Here is an 18,511-nt window from a genome sequence, read left to right on the forward strand (position 1 = left end):
TGTGACTGACCCTTCAACTAAGGGCTAACTAATAGCTGCTCCCTATCCACCCTGTCCATGCCCCTCATAATCTTGTACCTGTTATGGGGACAGGTGGGAAAGTGAAGTTAAGGCTACAATCAGATCAGCCATGAATTTATTGAAGGATGGAGCAGACTCAAGGGGCTGAATGGCCTCATCCGGCTTCTGTTTCTTATGATCTTATGGTCTTATGGTGTTGATTGAGGGATAAATATTGGCCAGGGCCCCAGGGAGAACACCCCTACTTTTCTTCAAAATAGCGCCATTTTCACTTAAAAGGGCAGATATAGCCACAATTTATTTGCTCAGCTGAAAGGAGACATTTGCAACAGTGCAGTATTCTCTCAGCATTGCACTGGAGTGTCAGTCTGGCCCCTGGGGGTCTTATTGGACTGGGACTTGAACCCACGATTTTCTAACTCGCGGTGAGAGGGGCTAGCCGCTGAACCATGAGCGAGATTGACCAAGTTAGAATAAAGTTCCTTCCAGGCAACCGCGTGCAATCGCAGAAAATCACCCCCTACTGGGACAGTATGAAGCCTGTGGGGAGCAATGGAATATTTGCCTATGTTTCATACTACTTTGAAAAGTTATCCAGGTTAAAAAATGAATTGAGAGAACTTTAGCAAAAATGTAGGCAAAACTAACATGCAAAGCTACACGGCTATTGAAGGACCTTTAAATGGTGATAATTTAAGAATTAGCTGTACAATCTACACTTGAAGAATCATTGTTCCTTTCAAACGTGACCTTTTGATCTCTTATCAACTAACTACAAAGCGTACTGTTGCAATGTTAGGAATGAAAGCACAAATGAACTGAAGAAAAAAGATAGTTTTTCCAGGCACCACACTGTCTGCGTGAAATACTAAGATGCGAACAGACCTTCAGGCAAATAAGTATTTTAAAAAATCAACATGGATATGGTTGGTTTACTTAAAAGAAAGAAAAACAGCAACTGGCAAATTAATAATCGATGGGATCTTCTTAATAGCCCCTACAGTTAGTTAAAACTTAACTGTACTTTTGTCAAAATTATTAAAATGCCTGCCTGTCATTATATGGGGAGACATGACATTAACAGAATACATTTATCAAAGTACACCGAGGTACAAAACATAATGCCCAACAGGTAAACTGTCTGCCAGTTGCATTGTATTTCAATCAAATGTCCTCCAAAGTATTTTATTTACAGATGCTTTCCCCTCACTTTTAAACTAATGCACCTCTATAAATCCAACATTTGTGAGATAAGTTGGGCTTGAAATGATGGCTCGTTTGCACTTAGCTAGTATAGTTAAGCAAAGTTGTGAGACTGCATTCCTATTGAGGCGGCTCATTCAGAAGAAGGACAGTTCAGGATATGAGGTGTGATTGTGCCTGATTTGAGCATTCCCAATTTTATAGTTATTAAAGTCAATGGGCCAGATTTTACATTCATTTCCTACCCTACCCAACTAATTTTTGGTAGATCTGGGATTGCTGAGGGCATGAACATACAAAGATATTTTTGTAGCATTTTCTGCTTTAGTCTATTAATCACGTACACTATTGTCAAAATTACCTCCTTTCAAGTACATTTGGAACTGAGTCTATCCTCTCCTCGGTGGCTGTATATCACGTCGTGGCTCAGTTGGTGACATGTTTACTTCTGACTCAGAATGCTGTGGGTTCAAGTCCTGTTCCAGGAGGTCTACTGACCTGTTGGAGGTGTTGTCTTCCAGATGAGATTTCAAACCAAAGCCTCACCTGCCCTCTCAGGGGGGGAGACGATCCCTGAGACACAAATTTGAAGGAGGGCAGTGGAGTTATAAAATAGAATCACAGAAAGTTTAAAGCACAGAAAGAGGCCACTCTGCCCATCGTGCCTGTGCCAGCCGAAAAATGAGTCACCCAGCCTAATCCCGCTTTCCAGCATTTGGTCCGTAGCCTTGCAGGTTGTGGCACTTGAGGTGCAGCTTCAGGTCCCTTTTAAATGAGTTGAGGGTTTCTGCCTCTGCTACCCTTTCAGGCAGTGTGTTTCAGACCCCTAATAACCTCTGAATGAAAAGATTTTTCCTCATCTCTCCTCTAATCTTTCTACCAATCACTTTAAATTTATGTCCCCTAGTCACTGACCCCTCTGCTAATCACAGAATCACACAGTGCAGAAGAGGCCCTTCGGCCCATCGAGTCTGCACCGACACGTGAGAAGCACCTGACCTACCTACCTAATCCCATTGACCAGCACTTGGCCCATAGCCTTGAATGTTATGACGTGCCAAGTGCTCATCCAGGTACTTTTTAAAGGATGTGAGGCAACCCACCTCCACCACCCTCCCAGGCAGCGCATTCCAGACTTTCATCACCCTCTGGGTAAAAAAATTTTTCCTCACATCCCCCCTAAACCTCCTGCCCCTCACCTTGAACTTATGCCCCCTTGTGACTGACCCTTCAACTAAGGGGAACAGCTGCTCCCTATCCACCCTGTCCATGCCCCTCATAATCTTGTACACCTATTGTAAATAGGCCTTTCCCATCCACTCTATCCAGGCCCGCACAGTTTTGTACATTGCAGTCAAATCTCCCCTCAGCCTCCTCTGTTCCAAGCAGAACAACCCCAGCCTATCCAATCTTTCCACATAGCTGCAATTTTCCAGTCCTGACAACATCCTTGTAAATCTCCTCTGTACCCTCTCTGATGCAGTTACATCCCTTCTATAATGAGGTGACCAGAACTACACACAGTACTCAAGTTGTGGCCTAAGTAATGTTTTATATAGTTTCAGCATAACCTCCCTGCTCTTATATTCACTGCCTCGGCTAATAAAGGAAAGGATTCCATATGCCTTCTTAACCACCTGATCAACCTGTCCTGCTGCCTTCAGGACATTAACTCCAAGGCCCCTCCCTTTTTCTACCCCTCTCAGAATCTCTGGTGTCCTTGCCAATGTTTTATCCCCCAATCAACATCACAAAAACAGACTAGCTGGTTGTTATCACAGTGCTGTTTGTGGGAGCTTGCTGTGCACAAATTCGCTGTTGTGCTGCCCACATTGCAACAGTGACCACACTTCAGCTCCTTTGGCTGCAAAGCATTTTGGGATGTCCAGTGGTTACAAAAAATGTTACACAAATGCAACTCTTTTTTCATTGTGATTTTTAAGATGAATGGGGCCATGCCTGCATACTTACCTTGGGAATAGGGCATAGGGCAGACTTTTACATCCCACAGGCGGGCGTGTGCCCAAACCGATTGGGCATAAAATAGCACGCGATGACGACGGGCGAGCATCCCAATGTCATCGCATGCTCGCGCGATATTACAATTAAGAGGCCTATTAAGGCCATTTAGGTGTTAGTTAAATGCTATTTTTCACTGTCCGTCCAGCCTTACGGTTGACAGCTGGGAAAATCGGCCAGGCAGCCTTTGCATTTTTGAGGGAGCCTCATCCACAGGTGGAGGTTAGATTTCCGACATTAATTTAAAAAAAGGTTTTGACCACATTTTTACGATGTCTTTGTTCATGTGAGTGAGCCCTATGTGGAGGCATTTTTTTTTTCACATTTTCAAAATCTTTATTCTTGATTTTAAAATTCACCAGCTCCCTACCTTCAGGGAGTTTCAGTATGCGCTCCCCCCGAGCTTGCACAGACTTTTACACTCGCCCTCCTCCCCCCCCACTCCCCCACTCTGGCAGCGCTGAGCTTCTCAGCCTTTCATGCTGGGGGTTGGCCGCACCCGCCCAACAACCCGAAAATCCTACCCGTAGGAACAGGAGTAGGCCATTCAGCCCAACAGATAAATTCATTTCATTCTTTAGCCATTCCAATCACCCCACAGGCTAAACGCCCTCCAGCATTTCCTGTTTGAGAGCTCCCATCATTTCTAACTTTTCCCAACTCACCTTCCTTCTCATGAGCCGCAAGTGTCCAATAATAGACCTCTCCGCTAGATGAAAGGGTTTACCTTTCATTTCAAAGGTGGCCTCACTATTTTCCATTTGCCTCCACATTGCCATGATTGCCGAAATGTCTTTTTGGGTCCGCCATGATTCATTGCAAAAAATCTGTCGTGAGTTCCTGCACTGATACATCCATTCGTATTGTCTCTGAAATCATGAAAATGGAACCCATGCCATCCAAGAATCAGTCTGGGGATGCTTCCTCTTATATTCACAGGTCCATCTTTTCTTAATGCTCAAATTGGAGGGTTCAAGGTTGCATCACTCCTTCCCTACAACACAAAGGTAGCTTTCATAATCATAAATGCGTCTAACCCAATTGGAGTCTGTTCAGCCATTCAATTAAATTATGTCTGATCTGCATCTTAACTCCATTGACCCACCTTGGTTCCACAACTCTTAATGTCCTTGCCTAACAAAAGACTATGATCTCAATTTTGAAAGTTTTAATTTATTTTCAGCCTCACCAGCGTTTTCATGGAGAGAGTTGTAAATCTCCACTGCCCATCGTGTGAAGGAGTGCTCCCTGAAATCACCCTGAATGGTCTAGCTCTAATTATAAGGTTAGGCCCCCTTGTTCTAGACTCTCCCACTAGAGGAAATAGTTTCTCTCTATCTATCCTAAGTGTACTTTGTAACACATTCTCTTGATTTTATAATGAGAATAGTGCAGCCTTCATTTTCTCCACGACCTTAGATGTACTAGTCCCTGGAGAGAAAATGGACAAGAGCATTACTAACAGCACTGCCTGTGCAAAGGTTCACACAAAGATTCACACAACAGAAGCATTTACTGGCAATTCAGCTCAAAGTCAGTATGTCCCACATGACTTTCCATCTGCTCAGCTCTGCTTGTGCTTGGAGCATGTTGTAAAATCTATCCCTACGATGTGAGCATTTTCTCACCCACGCTCTCAGTCTGTTATCATGGTTCATTTGGCTGTGCTGCTCTTTGGGAGACCTAGCCAATAGGTTCTACTCCTTTGTTCTTCCCTCCTAGCCCTTTTCAAATAATTATCCACTTCCCTTTTAAAAGTTACACCAGCCTTACAGGTCATATGTTCTAAAAATTCATGTAGGAAGCCCCCCAACTCCCTCCTGAATCTCCTGCTATCTTAATCCGTTGTCTCCTGGTTAGGAACCCCCTTGTGAGGGGAAATAGTTTCTCCCTCCATCATGTTTAATGTTTAATTTGATGATGTTTAATGTTCTCACTTTTGTCCCATGCTTTTTTTCTACCCCCTTCCTCCAGGTTGAAGAACTAATTGAGCAGATCCGTGAGGTTTTCATACAGAATTTACATGAGCTCAGCTGGATGGACACGGAAACCAAAAAGAAAGCGGAAGAGAAAGTACGAAGATGTAGTTTTCTGTTCCACTCAGGTTTTCTGAATTTTGAAAGGACTTTTTTTATTTTTCATTTATGGGATGCGACATCACTGGCAAGGCTAATATATACTACCCATCCCTAATTGCCCTTGAGGAGGTGGTGGTGAGTTTCCTTCTTGAACCCCTGCAGTCCATGTGGTGTAGGTATGCCCACAGTGATGCTAAGGGAGGGAGTTCCAACATTTTGACCCAGTGAATGGCGATATAGTTCCAAGTCAGGATGGTGTGTGAGTTAGAGGGGAACTTGCAGGTAGAGGTGTTCCTATGTGCCTGCTGCACTTTCCCATCTAGGTGGTAGGGGTTGCAAGTTTGGGAAGTGCTTTTGAAGAAGTTCTGATGAGTTGCTGCAGTGCATCCTCTGGATGGTAGGCACTGCAGCCATGGTGCTCGATGGAAGAGGCAGTGAACATTTAATATGGTGGATGGGGTGCTGATGGTGTCAAACTCCTTGAATGTTGTTGGTAGGGTACATAGAGGGAAACTTTTTCCACTGGTGGGGAAAGAATAGGACAAGGGGACATAAACTTAAAAACAAAATCAGGCCACTCAGGAGAGATATTAGGAAACATTACTTCAAGCAAAGTTTAGTAGAAGTGCAGAACTCTCTCCAAGAAGAAAAAGCAGTATCTGCCAGCTCAATCAATAAATTTATACCTGGGGTTGCTAGATCTTTGCCGGCCAAGGGTATAAAGGGGGCAAAGTCAGGTGGGTGGAGTTAGGATACAGGTCAGCCATTACCTGATTGAATAGCGGAACTGGTTCATGGGCTGAATGGCTTCCTGCTATTCCGATGTTTCTATCAAGACTTCCAGTTGGGAAAATGGAGGGCACAAATCCTGGGATCATTTAAGAGCCAATTGGATTTCCTGAGGGAGGAGCTGGAGATTGCTTTTACGGTATTGATGGAATAACATAGGATAAATAGCCATACTCATCCATATCCACTTATGACCTTGTAAAAGGAAAAGGATAATAAGTTATTTTCCCAAGCCAGGTAACTACAATGTCAATCACACGTTATTACAGAATATTTAAGTGGCGAAGAGAGCCATTTACAAATGATTTTGTGCAATTCAGCAGGATAGAAATGTGAGGGTGAAATCCTTTTCTTTGAATCATACAGCACAGAGGGAAGACATTCATTCAACCCATTGTGGCTGTACTAGCTCCTTAAAAGGACTGCCCAATTCCCTTTTCAAATATATATCCAATTTGCATTTGAAACATATTATTCAATCTGCTTCCATCACTCTTTCAGACCGTGCAATCCAGATTACCATGAGTTGCATTAAAAATTCCAAATCTCATCTCTGGTTCTTTTGTCACTTACCTTAAAAATCCAACTCCTTTTCTTGATGTCCACTGACAGGGAACAAGGGAAAACTATAAATTGATAGACCTACACTAGCATTTGTGGAGCAAGTGAGATGGGTTTATTAACACTGTCATCTGGAATTAACTTTTGCAATATGACCTTGTTTTAACAGATACATTAACTTGCAAAATAAGCAGGCTGAAGTATATGTGAAGTACATAAAAATGTTAACTTAAGCTGACATCTCATCACATATTTTCAGGGCTTCTAGTTTGAATAGATCTATCAATGCTGCTGATTTCTCTGGAAAGTGACGGGACTCCATTTGGGAATCCTAAGTACAAAAGTAATCAAAATAGTTAATGGAATGTCGGCCTTTATTTCAAGATGGAATACATGAGGGAGGAAGTGATACTTCATTTCTACAGAGCCTTGGCCACACTCCATTTGGAATAACTGCATTCAGTTCAGGACACCGCACTGCAGGAAGTATGTGTTGTCCTTGAAGTGGGTGCAGCGCAAGTTCAATAGAATGAAACTGGATCTTGGAGGATTAAATGATAAGGATACTGTTGGATCCGAGTCACCAGCTTGTTGGATCCTGTTCGTACGCTTGTTGTAAGTGGTGGCCAAGTTGGTACTAATGATAGAGTTGAGTGGCAGACACTTCATAGGTGAAAAATCTTAGTTATTTACAAAGGTAGTCAGCAGCAACTAAACATGCGCTTACACTTCAAACTCTATCTCTACACTACCCCAAATACTAACTACTGACTACAGACTACTAACGACAGAGTAGCCTGCACTACACTGCTATTGGATACTAAGATTATGTGATCTTCCTTAATAACATTTTTCTTAAAGATATATTACACATCAGATTACCACATCTCCCTTTACTCCGAAATCCATTTTATATTTACAATTACAATTTGCTCAAAATAACAAAATATTTACACTGACAAGTAATTTACAAATTCAGTCTTTCTGGGGGTTTCCTTATGTATCTCAGCTCTACAACTTCAGAGGCCTTGTCAGCAACCTTTTTTCCAGAGTTGTCTGAGCATCAGGTTCTTCAGTGGGCTCCTGCAGATCTGTACCCTCCACTCTTGAAGGAACAACAGATGTGTCTGTGCTGGGTTGAGTTCTCTCGCCAGTCGTGCGTAGCTTTCTGTCTTCCCTGACTCCTTTACACCTTCCCCCCTCTAAGTTTGACATTATTAAGCTCAAACTCGTCCTGAGACGGCGTTTCATCATTAATTCCGCAGGTGTAGCACCTGTTGTTGTTTGAGAGGTGGTCCTATAATGGAAAAGAAAGCTTGCTAGCTTGGGTGTCAAGGAATCTCCAGCTAATTTCTTCAAGCCAGCCTTGAATGTTTGAAGCACCCTTTTGGCCAGTCCATTAGAGGAAGGGAGTAGGGTGAAGTTTTTACATGAGTGATATCGTCGAGGCTGATAAACCATTGAAACTCAGCACTCGTAAATGCTGTGCCGTTATCAGAAATTACCACTTCTGGTAGTCCGTGAATGGCAAAACTTTGATGTAACTTTTTACTTGTAGCAGAAGACATTGGTGACTTCACCTTATATATGTCCATCCATTTTGAATGGGCATCAACAATGAGCAGAAACATTGTTCCCATGAAAGGTCCCACATAGTCAATGTGTAACCGCACCCAGGGTCTTCCTGGCTACTCGCAAGGGTGTAATGGAACTGAAGAAGGCAATTTTTGCAGTTGCTGACATTGCACACAATCCTTCACTAAACTATCTATTGCACTATCCATCCCAGGCCGCCATAGATAGCTGCATGCCAAGGTCTTCATTTGGGATATTCCTGGATGTGGACTGCGTAGTTCAATTAGCAATGGCTCTCTTCCCTTTAGAGGTATTATCATTCATGACCCCCACAATAAGATGCCATCCTGGCTGGTTATTTCATGTCTTCTGTCAAAGTGCAGTTTTATTTAATCAGATACAGGCTCTTGTGACCGACCAAGAAGTACTTGTTCTTATACTTGAGATAGGACTGAGTCCCCACTTGTCCAGTCTCTGATCTGTCAAGCGCATACTGGTGAGTAAGCTAAGAAATTTGGTAATAAAACAGGTTCTTGTGAAACTGGGACTTCCTAATCCTTATGTTGTAAAGGCAAACAACTAAGTGCATCGGCATTTGCAGTTTGACTGCCAGGCCTATGTATGAAAGTATACTCGTATGCTGCCAGGATTAGAGTCTTATTTGTGTTTCTGTGTCTTCCTTCTATGTGCTGACTTGAATCTCTGCCTCCTTTTCAGTTTCAATATTGGCCAGACTAATCTCAGATGTAAGCTCGACTTGAGCGAACTCAGTGGTTGAGTCTCCCAGAATTTCATCATCTTCCTGCTTCTTAGAAAATTCTGTGACTTTTGCCTCCAAACCACTTTGGCTTCACTGAGCTGATTCTTCAGCTCTTCCATCTCTCTTGTGTATTTGTTTGCTGCCTCCTGGAAAACTAAGCATTGTTGTGTATTCTCTGCCAACTCACCCTTCAGTTTGGTCAGAGAGGTGCTGAATTCTTTTTGTCCCTCTTCATGATTTTCCAGCAGTACAAACTTTGATGTGAGGGAACCTTGTAATGTGTGAAGGTATTTCAGCAGGTTTTCTTTTTCCCTTTCAGAGGTTGCTCACCTCGTCTTGAACTCTGTCATCAAGGATGGTCTCCTCGAGTTCCTTCTGCCGTTCTCCCATGTTTTGGCTTAAGACACCCTGCAGCTCTTCAGGTTGTTGAGTGTTTACACACTCCTTTTCCAAAGCAGAAACGCTTCCAGCTTCCTTTTTGGAATCTCAGGGGTTCCTCAAGGTTGATTTGCCTCAGCCAGTTTCACCCTAGGAGGCTTGGTCCTGTGCCCCTCAATGCCAACACTGGTAGCTTGTTTAAACCTCTTCGCCAGTTTGTTGGATCCTAGTCACCAGTTTGTTGGATCCTGTTCGCACGCTTATTGTAAGTGGTGGCCGAGATGGTGCTAACGATAGAGTTGAGTGGCAGACACTTCATAGGTGAAAACGCTTAGGGCAGGATTTTCCCTCCGTTGGGGGGGAAGTTTAGGAGTGGGCACATGGAGGTGCGCCTCTGATCGGCGCCCCCAATCAGGGTCGCGCTGCCATTTTACGTGGGTGGGCCAATTAAGGCCCGCCCAACGTGATGTCTGCAAGGAAGCGCTGTGTGCTCCCTGTGCAGGCGGGGGAAACCCCTAAACCGAGAATGGGCTCTTTCGCGCAAGCGCACAAAAGAGTGCACTCATCTCCCTGAGGCTAAGTGCTGCCTCAGGGAGATCGGCGCCAAATTTAAAAATGTTAACAATATAAAAAAAATTCCCCTGACATGTCCCCTCATGTGACACTTGTCAAATGAGTTAGGACATGTCCATCACTTTCATTAACACTTTTATTAAAAATTTAAAAACCTACATGAAACCTTATCCCGCCCGTGGTTGAGGTTTGATGCTTTTTCCAAAGCCCACCAGGACTCCTGGCCTGCCCGCCAACCTTAAGGTTAGATGGGCAGGTCCATTAATTACTTTAATTACTTTGTCAATGACCTGAATTGGCCATTGAGAGGTCGGCGGGCGCACAGCTGATTCTGCTGAGCCTCCGCCCACTTGAAAATTGAAATGAGGCGGGGTGATGTCGGGAGTTCCGCCCAACATCATCCTGCGTCATTTTACACATCGACAAACCCTGCCCCCCCCACCCCCGCTCGCCGACTGGGAAATCCTGGCCTTAGTTTATTTACAAAGGTAGTCAGCAGCAACTAAACATGTGCTTACACTTCAAACTCTATCTCTACACTACCCCAAATACTAACTACTAACTACTGACTACAGACTACTAACTGCAGAGGTAGCCCGCGCTACTTTGATATTGGATACTAAGAGCATGTGATCTTCCTTAATAACATTCTTCTTAAGGGTATATTACACATCAGGTTACCACAGATACATTGCATAAACTTGGGCCCAGATTTTTGCTCTCGGGTCGGGTGTGCAGAGATGGGAAAATTCCCGACCGCGTTGGAATTTTCATTCCGGGTTGGGTGTGATTGAGGGGTGGGAGGGAGTGGGGGACGGCGCTAGTGGTGCAGGCTGGATTTGAAGTCAAGGCTGCTGCCCGCAGAATGATTGCGGAGGCTTTCAGATGTGGACGCGGGCTGGGTGGAAGGCCTGCCCCTGTCTCCCGGCCCTTTGTTTAAGTTATCTGAAGGAATATTAAAACAAAAGAAGCCCTCTCCTCACGGCTCACCCTCCACCCACTCCCTATGCCCCATCCATGCCAACCAATGCCACCTCATGCCCCCCCACCCAACTCCCATGGCTCCTCGTACCCCTTATGCTCCCCACATCCCTTTGGGCCTTTATAGCCCCTTTGCCAACTTAGTGCCAACTCATGCCAACCCATGTCCCATCCACCATCCTTTGCCTTTACCCTCTCCATGCTGACTCATCTAGTACCCATTGATAGTCCTTTGGCAGCTTGACAGTTCTTAAACTCATTGAACCTGTTGATGCTGTTAATGTACTTTTTATGCACGTTTATGTTTACTTTTAATAATCCCAAAGGGTGCCTTACCCCTCCCAAAGGGTGCTTTACCTCTCTCAAACAATTCCCCAGACGATATTCAAAGACCTTATCTCACCAAAGGGGTACCCTGACTGTCCAAACAAATCCACCAAGTTCAGACCAGCTCTTACCTGGTCTAATCTTTAAACTCCAGGCTTCACACTCCTGGTCTGCCAAAATAAGAACTTGAGTGATCTCATTAACTTGCCCTTCTTTATTCTCTTATAATCATATCTATGTTAGCTAATTGATTTTGCTTACTAATACAGTTTCTTGATTATCACTTATCTGATCTCATAATGTACTATTCATTCCATGAGACAACGTCTGTTTGTGTTTATTGTGTTAAGTATCCGTTTTATCTACTCTTAATCTAATCTTTGATCTCAGTTCATTTCACCGGTCCAGGCTTGTTGTTCTTATATTTCTGTTCTTGCTTCCCTTTATAATTTAACCCTTTAGGTGATTTTTCATTCTCAGTATCCTAAAATAAATTAAACCCTGACACTCTTTGCCGCTTACTTAAATTGAGTTGGCTGTTTTGGAAGGTGGGTTTTTAAACCCTAACCTTCTAAGCTCAAATTCACTTTTACATTCACCATTATGGGACCCTCAATTCTGGCATTTCTTTCGTGAACATTTTTGAAAAGCAACAAGGACTTCAACAATATCTTTTCAGACAACACACTCCCATCTTTTAGAGATCATGGCCCGTTTTCACCTTTTTTCTATTCCCTCACATACGAAAAGAATGCTTTACTTTTCTCCATTTAGCTTCCAGCTCTGACTTCTTTGTGACCCTGCTTTGTAACCCTCATCATTCCCTTGACGTTCCTCTGTTTATCTTTATAGGTTTCCCAATCCTGTTCCTCTCTGACACACTTTCCCTTACTCCTTTTTCCTATCCCTTAATGTGCAGTGATTGGGGCAGAGTTCAGTTAAAATGTAGATGCTAAATTTCTTTAGTTCGGGTCAACCTTACATGAAAAAACATGCAGCGATTTGCGTGCATTCTCTTATTTCTTTTGCCTGTCCTTTACATGCAGAGAATATACCTTGGGGCAGAGTTTGTTCCTGTGAAAAACACTGAAAATATACGTGTTAAATTCCTCTCCTTCGGGTCAGGCTTACATGAAAAACACATGCAGTGAAGGTTAACCCGAGTGTTTTCATTCTTCATACAAGCACAGCACACTGTCAGAAAATGTCAGGGTCGATTACCGCCTGGGTGTAAATCTAACAGTGCAGATCAGCTGGCTCATTACAGAAGACACTTGATTGTCATTTCCATCGAAATCAATAGGATGAAACTTGTCTGCTTTCTATGACAGGTGGGCGGTCTGCTTCACTGAATTACATGAGGACATCCTTTTTTTACACATGCTGGTGGAAGCAGATTCAATAGCAACGTGCAAGAGGGAATTGTATAAATACATGAAAGTGAAATATTTACAGGGTTATAGGGAAAGAGCAGGGGAGTGGGACCATTTAGATAGCTCCTTCAAAGAGTCAGCATGGGCATGAAAGGCCAAATGCTCCCCTTCTGTGCTGTATCATTCTATAATTCTGTTAGCGCCCAAGCAATGGTAGCGTAAATTCCCCTGCCCCATATTCCTTGAACTCCGAAGAGGAAGCACAGCTGTATTCCTACAGCAGTTCTCTTACCTAATAACGAAAGATCTCCCAAGCACTCAACTCCTTTCTTGACCTCAGGGTGTCCCAAAGCACTTTACAGCCAATGAAGTGTAGTCACTGTTGCAATGAAGGGCAGTCAATTTCTACACAGCCAGCTCAACATGACTTGGTGCCCACGGGGGTGGTGGATATAGAAACAATCAACAATTTCAAAAGGAAATTGGATGGGCAGTTGAAGGAAATAAACTTGCAGAGCCAAATGACTCTATAGCTCTCACAAACAGCAATGATGTAATGACTGGATAATCCGTTTTTTTTTACTAATGTTGGTTAAGGAATGAATATTGTCAGGACATTGGAGAGATTTCTCCAACTCTTCACATTGTGCCATGGGTTCTTCTGAAAAGGCAGTCAAGGCCTCAGGTTTAACGTCTCATCCAAAAGATATGCAGCATTTGCTCGGTATGAACTCAGTGTCAACAACAGAAACGAAAATGCTGGAAATACTCAGTAGGCCTGGAAGCAGCAGTGGAGAGAGATACAAGAGTTAACCTTTTACATATGTGACCTTTCATCATATTTCCATGCTGGTACAGGAGATGCGACACCTGTCCATTAACTTCCACCCCCCTCATCATCCAAGCCTGCAAACACCCCTTCCAAGTGAAACGACGACTTCCTTGTACTTTTTCCAGTTTTACGTACTGTGTTTGCTGCTCATGATGTGGTCTTCTCTACCATGGAGAGACCAAATGCAGACTGGGTGACTGTTTTGTGGAACACCTCTGTTCAGTCTGCAAGCATGATCCTCAGCTACCTCTACCTTACTTCCACTCCGACTTTCCTATCCTTGGCCTCCTACAGAGTTCCAACGAAGCTCAACAAAAGCTTGAGGGATGGCACCTCATCTTGGACTCGGCACTTTACAGCCTTCAGGACTCAACATTTGTTCAACAATTTTAGATTGTAACCTCTGCCCCATTCTGTTTCATGTTTATATTTTGCTGGTTCAGTTTCTTTTTTCTACTTGTTTCTTAATCCTTTTACTTTGCATTCAAATGGCTGCCATCCTGCCATTCACACCTCATCTAGGCACCACTTTTGTTTCTTTACTTGCCCCATTACCACTCCCTTTGGCCTTTGGACCATGGATCCTTTAATCATTTATCTGTCCTGCCCTCCACCCTATCACAGCACTTTCCTTTAGTTCTTCCTCACTTGCTCAGCCCTGTCACTGGCTCAAAGCCTATTACATTTGTAACTTTTCTTACTTCTGATAGAAGGTGACAGACCTGACATGTTAACTTTTTTTTTCTCCCTGCACAGTTGCTGCCACACCTGCCGAGTGTTTCCAGCATTTTATTTTTTTATTTGCAGCATCTGCCATATTTTGCTCTTGTCCACATTGATCTGGAGATGGTTTAACGTGAGCTGTTTGTTTCCAGGCTAGGGCTATCAGACAGAGAATTGGATACCCACCCGACATCCAGGATAATGCCAAACTGAATGCTGAGTACGAAGGGGTGAGTCATTACTGTTGTTTCAGGTTTGTTTGATGTCAGTCACTTTGTCTGCAAACTCATTGAGGTTGATTTCCTCTTCACATCAATCCAGTACAAAATTTTGTGGCAGATTTTCAACTCGGGTTTCCACAATGGAATTGGCAATCAGACGGGTAAATTTTAACCACTCCTTCACCCCAAAAAGTGTAGGTTTGGCCAGGAGCGACATTAAAATGTTAGAAAACTGAAACAGGAACCCAACCCACCTCAAATCCGTCCACTTCAGATTTTCACAGGGGCAGTGTGGGGAATGGGTAGCCAATCAGCTCCCGAAAGGTGATCCAGTTATTGAAATATTTTAATGATTTTATTTTACCTGTGTTTTTATTTTTACCTCGCACTGGCTGGGTTTCCCACATCCCAGGAAACCCAACAGTTGAAAGGAGGCGAGAAGTGTTGGATCCACAAGGTAAGTGGTCTTCACATGACTGCTTGTGGATCAGGAGGAGCAGGAGGGTATAACGCACCCCAACAGCTTACCATGTAAGCCCCCTCCCCCACCACGATTGATCTGCGGCTGCCCTGCCACTGACTGCCTCCTCCCGGTACCTTTCCCCCACCCCCAACTACAATCTTCACTGCCTGCTTTGCTACCTGCTCCTGCACTACATCCTTTTACAGCCAGCCTGTCAATCAGGGAAGCTGGGGAAACATATTAAGAGAAGCCCTGCAGTTAAGAGCTACTGGATATTCAGGGAACCCATACCTCCTGGGTTTTGCGGGAACTGATTGGCACCACCGCGCACACACACAGAAGCCTGGACAGCATGTCAACCTTTTAGAGTTGGAAATTTAAAATTCTCACCCTTATTTTCGAAGCCCTCCATGGCCTCAACCCTCCCCACCATTGTCACTTCCTCCAGGCCCCTACACGTTTCAGAGGTCACTGTGCTGGTCCAATTCTAGCATCTTGTGCATCGCTAATTTTCATCGCTGCACCATTGGCGGCTTTGCTTCCAGTTGCCTGGCTCCACAGCTCTGGAATTCCCTCCTTAAACCTCTCCACTTTAACATTACACCCTTCTCATTTAAAATGCCCTTTCAAACCTATCCCTGGGACCAAATTGTTGGTCATCTGTCCTAATGTCACGTTCTTTGGTGCTCCGAAGAAACATCTTGGGGGGTTTTACTAAGTTAAGGGAGCTTTATAACTGCAAGTTGCTTCTACTGTTTACCTGAGTGGAATACAGCCAGCGGCACAAACACATCTGGAGGTCCTATGGAAAAAGAAGCTGAAAACTGCAGGTTAAAGCAAAGCTGCGTGAAATCTGTAGACCTAAAGTGTTGAGCAGTAGGCCAGGGTCTGTACTGTCAGGCCATTTAGGTGAGATGAACCTGTAGGAGGTTTCTAGAAACCCCACTCTGAATCATGCTCAAATGAATTGAATTGACAAATCAGTAACCAAAAATGGCACAAAGACGGAAGGGCACCTGCAGATATGGGGGGCTGAATTTTCCCCCCGTTGGGGGGAAGTTGATGGGCGGGCGGGTGCAGGCGCACTTCTGATCGGTGCCCTCGATTGGAGGCACGCGGCAATTTTACATGGACAGGCCAATTAAGGCCCGCGCAGCGTGATGTCCGCAGGGAAGCGCTATGCATCCCCTGTGCAGGCGGGAGGGAATCCCAAAATCGAGAGTGCGCTCTTTCGCGCACGCGCACAAAATAGCACATTCATCTCCCTGAGGCTAAGTGCCGCCTCAGGGAGATTGACTGAACATGTAAAAAAGACAAAAATAGAAAAATAAAATGTCCCTTACATGTCCCCTCATGTGACAATGTCATGTGACAATGTCACATGAGTTGGGACATGTCCATAACTTTTACAAAATCTTTATTAAAATTTTTTAAAGCCTACATGAAACCTCATCCCGCCCGTGGATGAGGTTTCATGTTTTTTCTAGTTCCCGCCGGGGCTCCTGGCCTGCCCGCCAGGCTTAAGGTTGGACAGGCAGGTCCTTTAATTACTTAATTGACCCTGTCAATGTCCTCAATTGGCCATCAACAGGTCGGCGGGTGTGCAGCTGATTTAGCTGCACTCCTGCCTTCCTGAAAATTTAAATGGGGCGCGGTGACATCAGGAGTTCCCCCCGACATCACCGCGCATCATTTTATGCGTCGGTGAGTCCTCGCTCGCCGACTAGTAAAATTCTGCCCGGGATCTATGTGGGTCAAGTATCAGTTAAAGACAGGGGGATCATGAACCCAAACACCATGGTTGCTGCAGGCGAGGTCCTGTGTTTCAGGGAGCAGGTCTTCTGTGATGAGCTGATGATTGTTGGCATCACTGCGAGGCACTGGAGTGTCCTTCCCATTTTTGTGAACATATAATTTCTCTCCTTCCTTCCAAGCTGTAGGTAATAACGTTTAGCTGGAGTGAAAAAAAAAGTCACATTAATATTCATTTCCTGATCCATAGTTGTGTATCAGCTGAGCTCAAATCATCCTGTCAAACGACACTCTGAGTAAAGTAAGAATTTACTTTAATATAGCATCTTTCACGCATTCAGGATGTTCCAAAGTATTTCATAGCCAATTAAGTAATTTGCACACAGCAAGTTCCAGCAAACAGCAATGAGGTAAATGATCAGATTATCTGTTTTTCCAGTCAGGTTGGTTGAGGGATTGATTTTGGCCGTGACACAGGTGAGATGTCCCATGTTCTTCATCTAAAGAGTTCACTAAGATTTTTTTACGTTCACCCAACTGGACAACAGTGTAACATGTCATCCAAAAGACAATATAGACCTCCTAACTTCTTAGCCTAGAGAAAAGGGGTTTCGGCAGACATCTTATATAAAAGAAAGAAAATCACGCATTTATACAGCACCTTTCGCAGCCTCAGAACTTTCCAAAGTGCTTTACTTTTGAAATATATCCATTGTTGTAATCTAGTAAATACAGCAGCCAATTTGCTCACCTCAAGGCCCTGCAGACAACAATGAGATAACAATCAGACAACCTGTTCTATTGATGCTAGTTGAAGTCAGGGCATCGGGGAGAACTCCATTCTTTGAAAGAGGGCCAAGGGATCCTTTACACCCACTTGAGAGAGCAGTCAGGGCTTCAGTTTAATACCTCATCTGAAATATGGCACCCCTAGCAATGCTGCTATCCCTCAGCACAGCGTTGGAGTGTCTGCCTAGATTGTGTGCTCAAGTTTCTAGATTAGGACTTGAACCCGCAACCCTCTGACACAGAGTGATATTAATTGAGCCATGGCTGACATCGCAGAAGGATATTGGATGCTTAATTTGATAGAGGAATAAACCAGGAGCAACAATGTGCAAAAACAGTGAAGCAAGCAGCCATAGGTTTTGGATGGTGAATGACTAGTTTAGGGCAGCTCATACAGGAAGGTTAAAGGAGACCCGGACAATAACCTCCACAAGTAACAATGTTGATGCTGCGATAGGAATCTGGGCCCAAAGGCTTTTTTCATCTAAACCTATCTTGTGATCATGCAAAAGGCTCAGAAATTGACTTCTGTTTGTTTCTTAGTCAAATGGTACCATGAGACAACAGTAACTTTCTTTATTGCTATTAACTCTTTAATGATTACACTGGCCTTTTTTAATCCCTGGTTTGTTCAGCTTAGTTTAGTTGGGACTGAGCAAATTTTAAATTCATTTGAACTGCAAAAGATTAGATAGATGGCAGTAGAAAGTGTTAATGCATGGGCTGCAGTTCTGTGGGGGTTGGTAATTGGAATCTAGGCAATGGCTGTTCTCCAAGTGTGAGTATACACAGTAAATACAAACAGGCTATTTGACCGTGGGGAACATCACAACTAAACCCTGTTTCTATCTTCACCTAACACCTATACACGTACCATCTCGTACTAATCACTTGATAAGAATTGGGATGGGAACTGAAGTTGATATTTCTTTTGCCCCTGCCTTCCAACCCTTCATGAACTCTGCATTCCTCCAACTCCAGCTTCTTATGTTCATTCTCTTGGACCCACCAGGCAGTTGTGCCTTCAGCTGTCTAGGCACTAAGTTCTGGACCTTTCTACCTGTGTGTCCCTACCTGTTTCTTGAAGATCCTC

General features: G+C 44.0%; 1 protein-coding gene across 3 annotated transcripts in view; it reads left to right on the plus strand.

Moving 5' to 3' along the window:
- Nucleotides 1-18,511, plus strand: part of LOC144694011 (neprilysin-like) — a 215,060-nt gene that overhangs the window by 146,195 nt on the left and 50,354 nt on the right. For all 3 annotated transcript variants that reach the window (XM_078564334.1, XM_078564335.1, XM_078564336.1), the window contains exons 14-15: nt 5,218-5,316; nt 14,346-14,423. In XM_078564334.1, the coding sequence (XP_078420460.1) occupies nt 5,218-5,316; nt 14,346-14,423 (177 nt within the window). The remainder of the gene's footprint in view (nt 1-5,217; nt 5,317-14,345; nt 14,424-18,511) is intronic.

This window comes from Cetorhinus maximus, chromosome 19, assembly GCF_964194155.1.
Source record: "Cetorhinus maximus chromosome 19, sCetMax3.hap1.1, whole genome shotgun sequence".
In the NCBI taxonomy this organism is placed as follows: domain Eukaryota; kingdom Metazoa; phylum Chordata; class Chondrichthyes; order Lamniformes; family Cetorhinidae; genus Cetorhinus; species Cetorhinus maximus.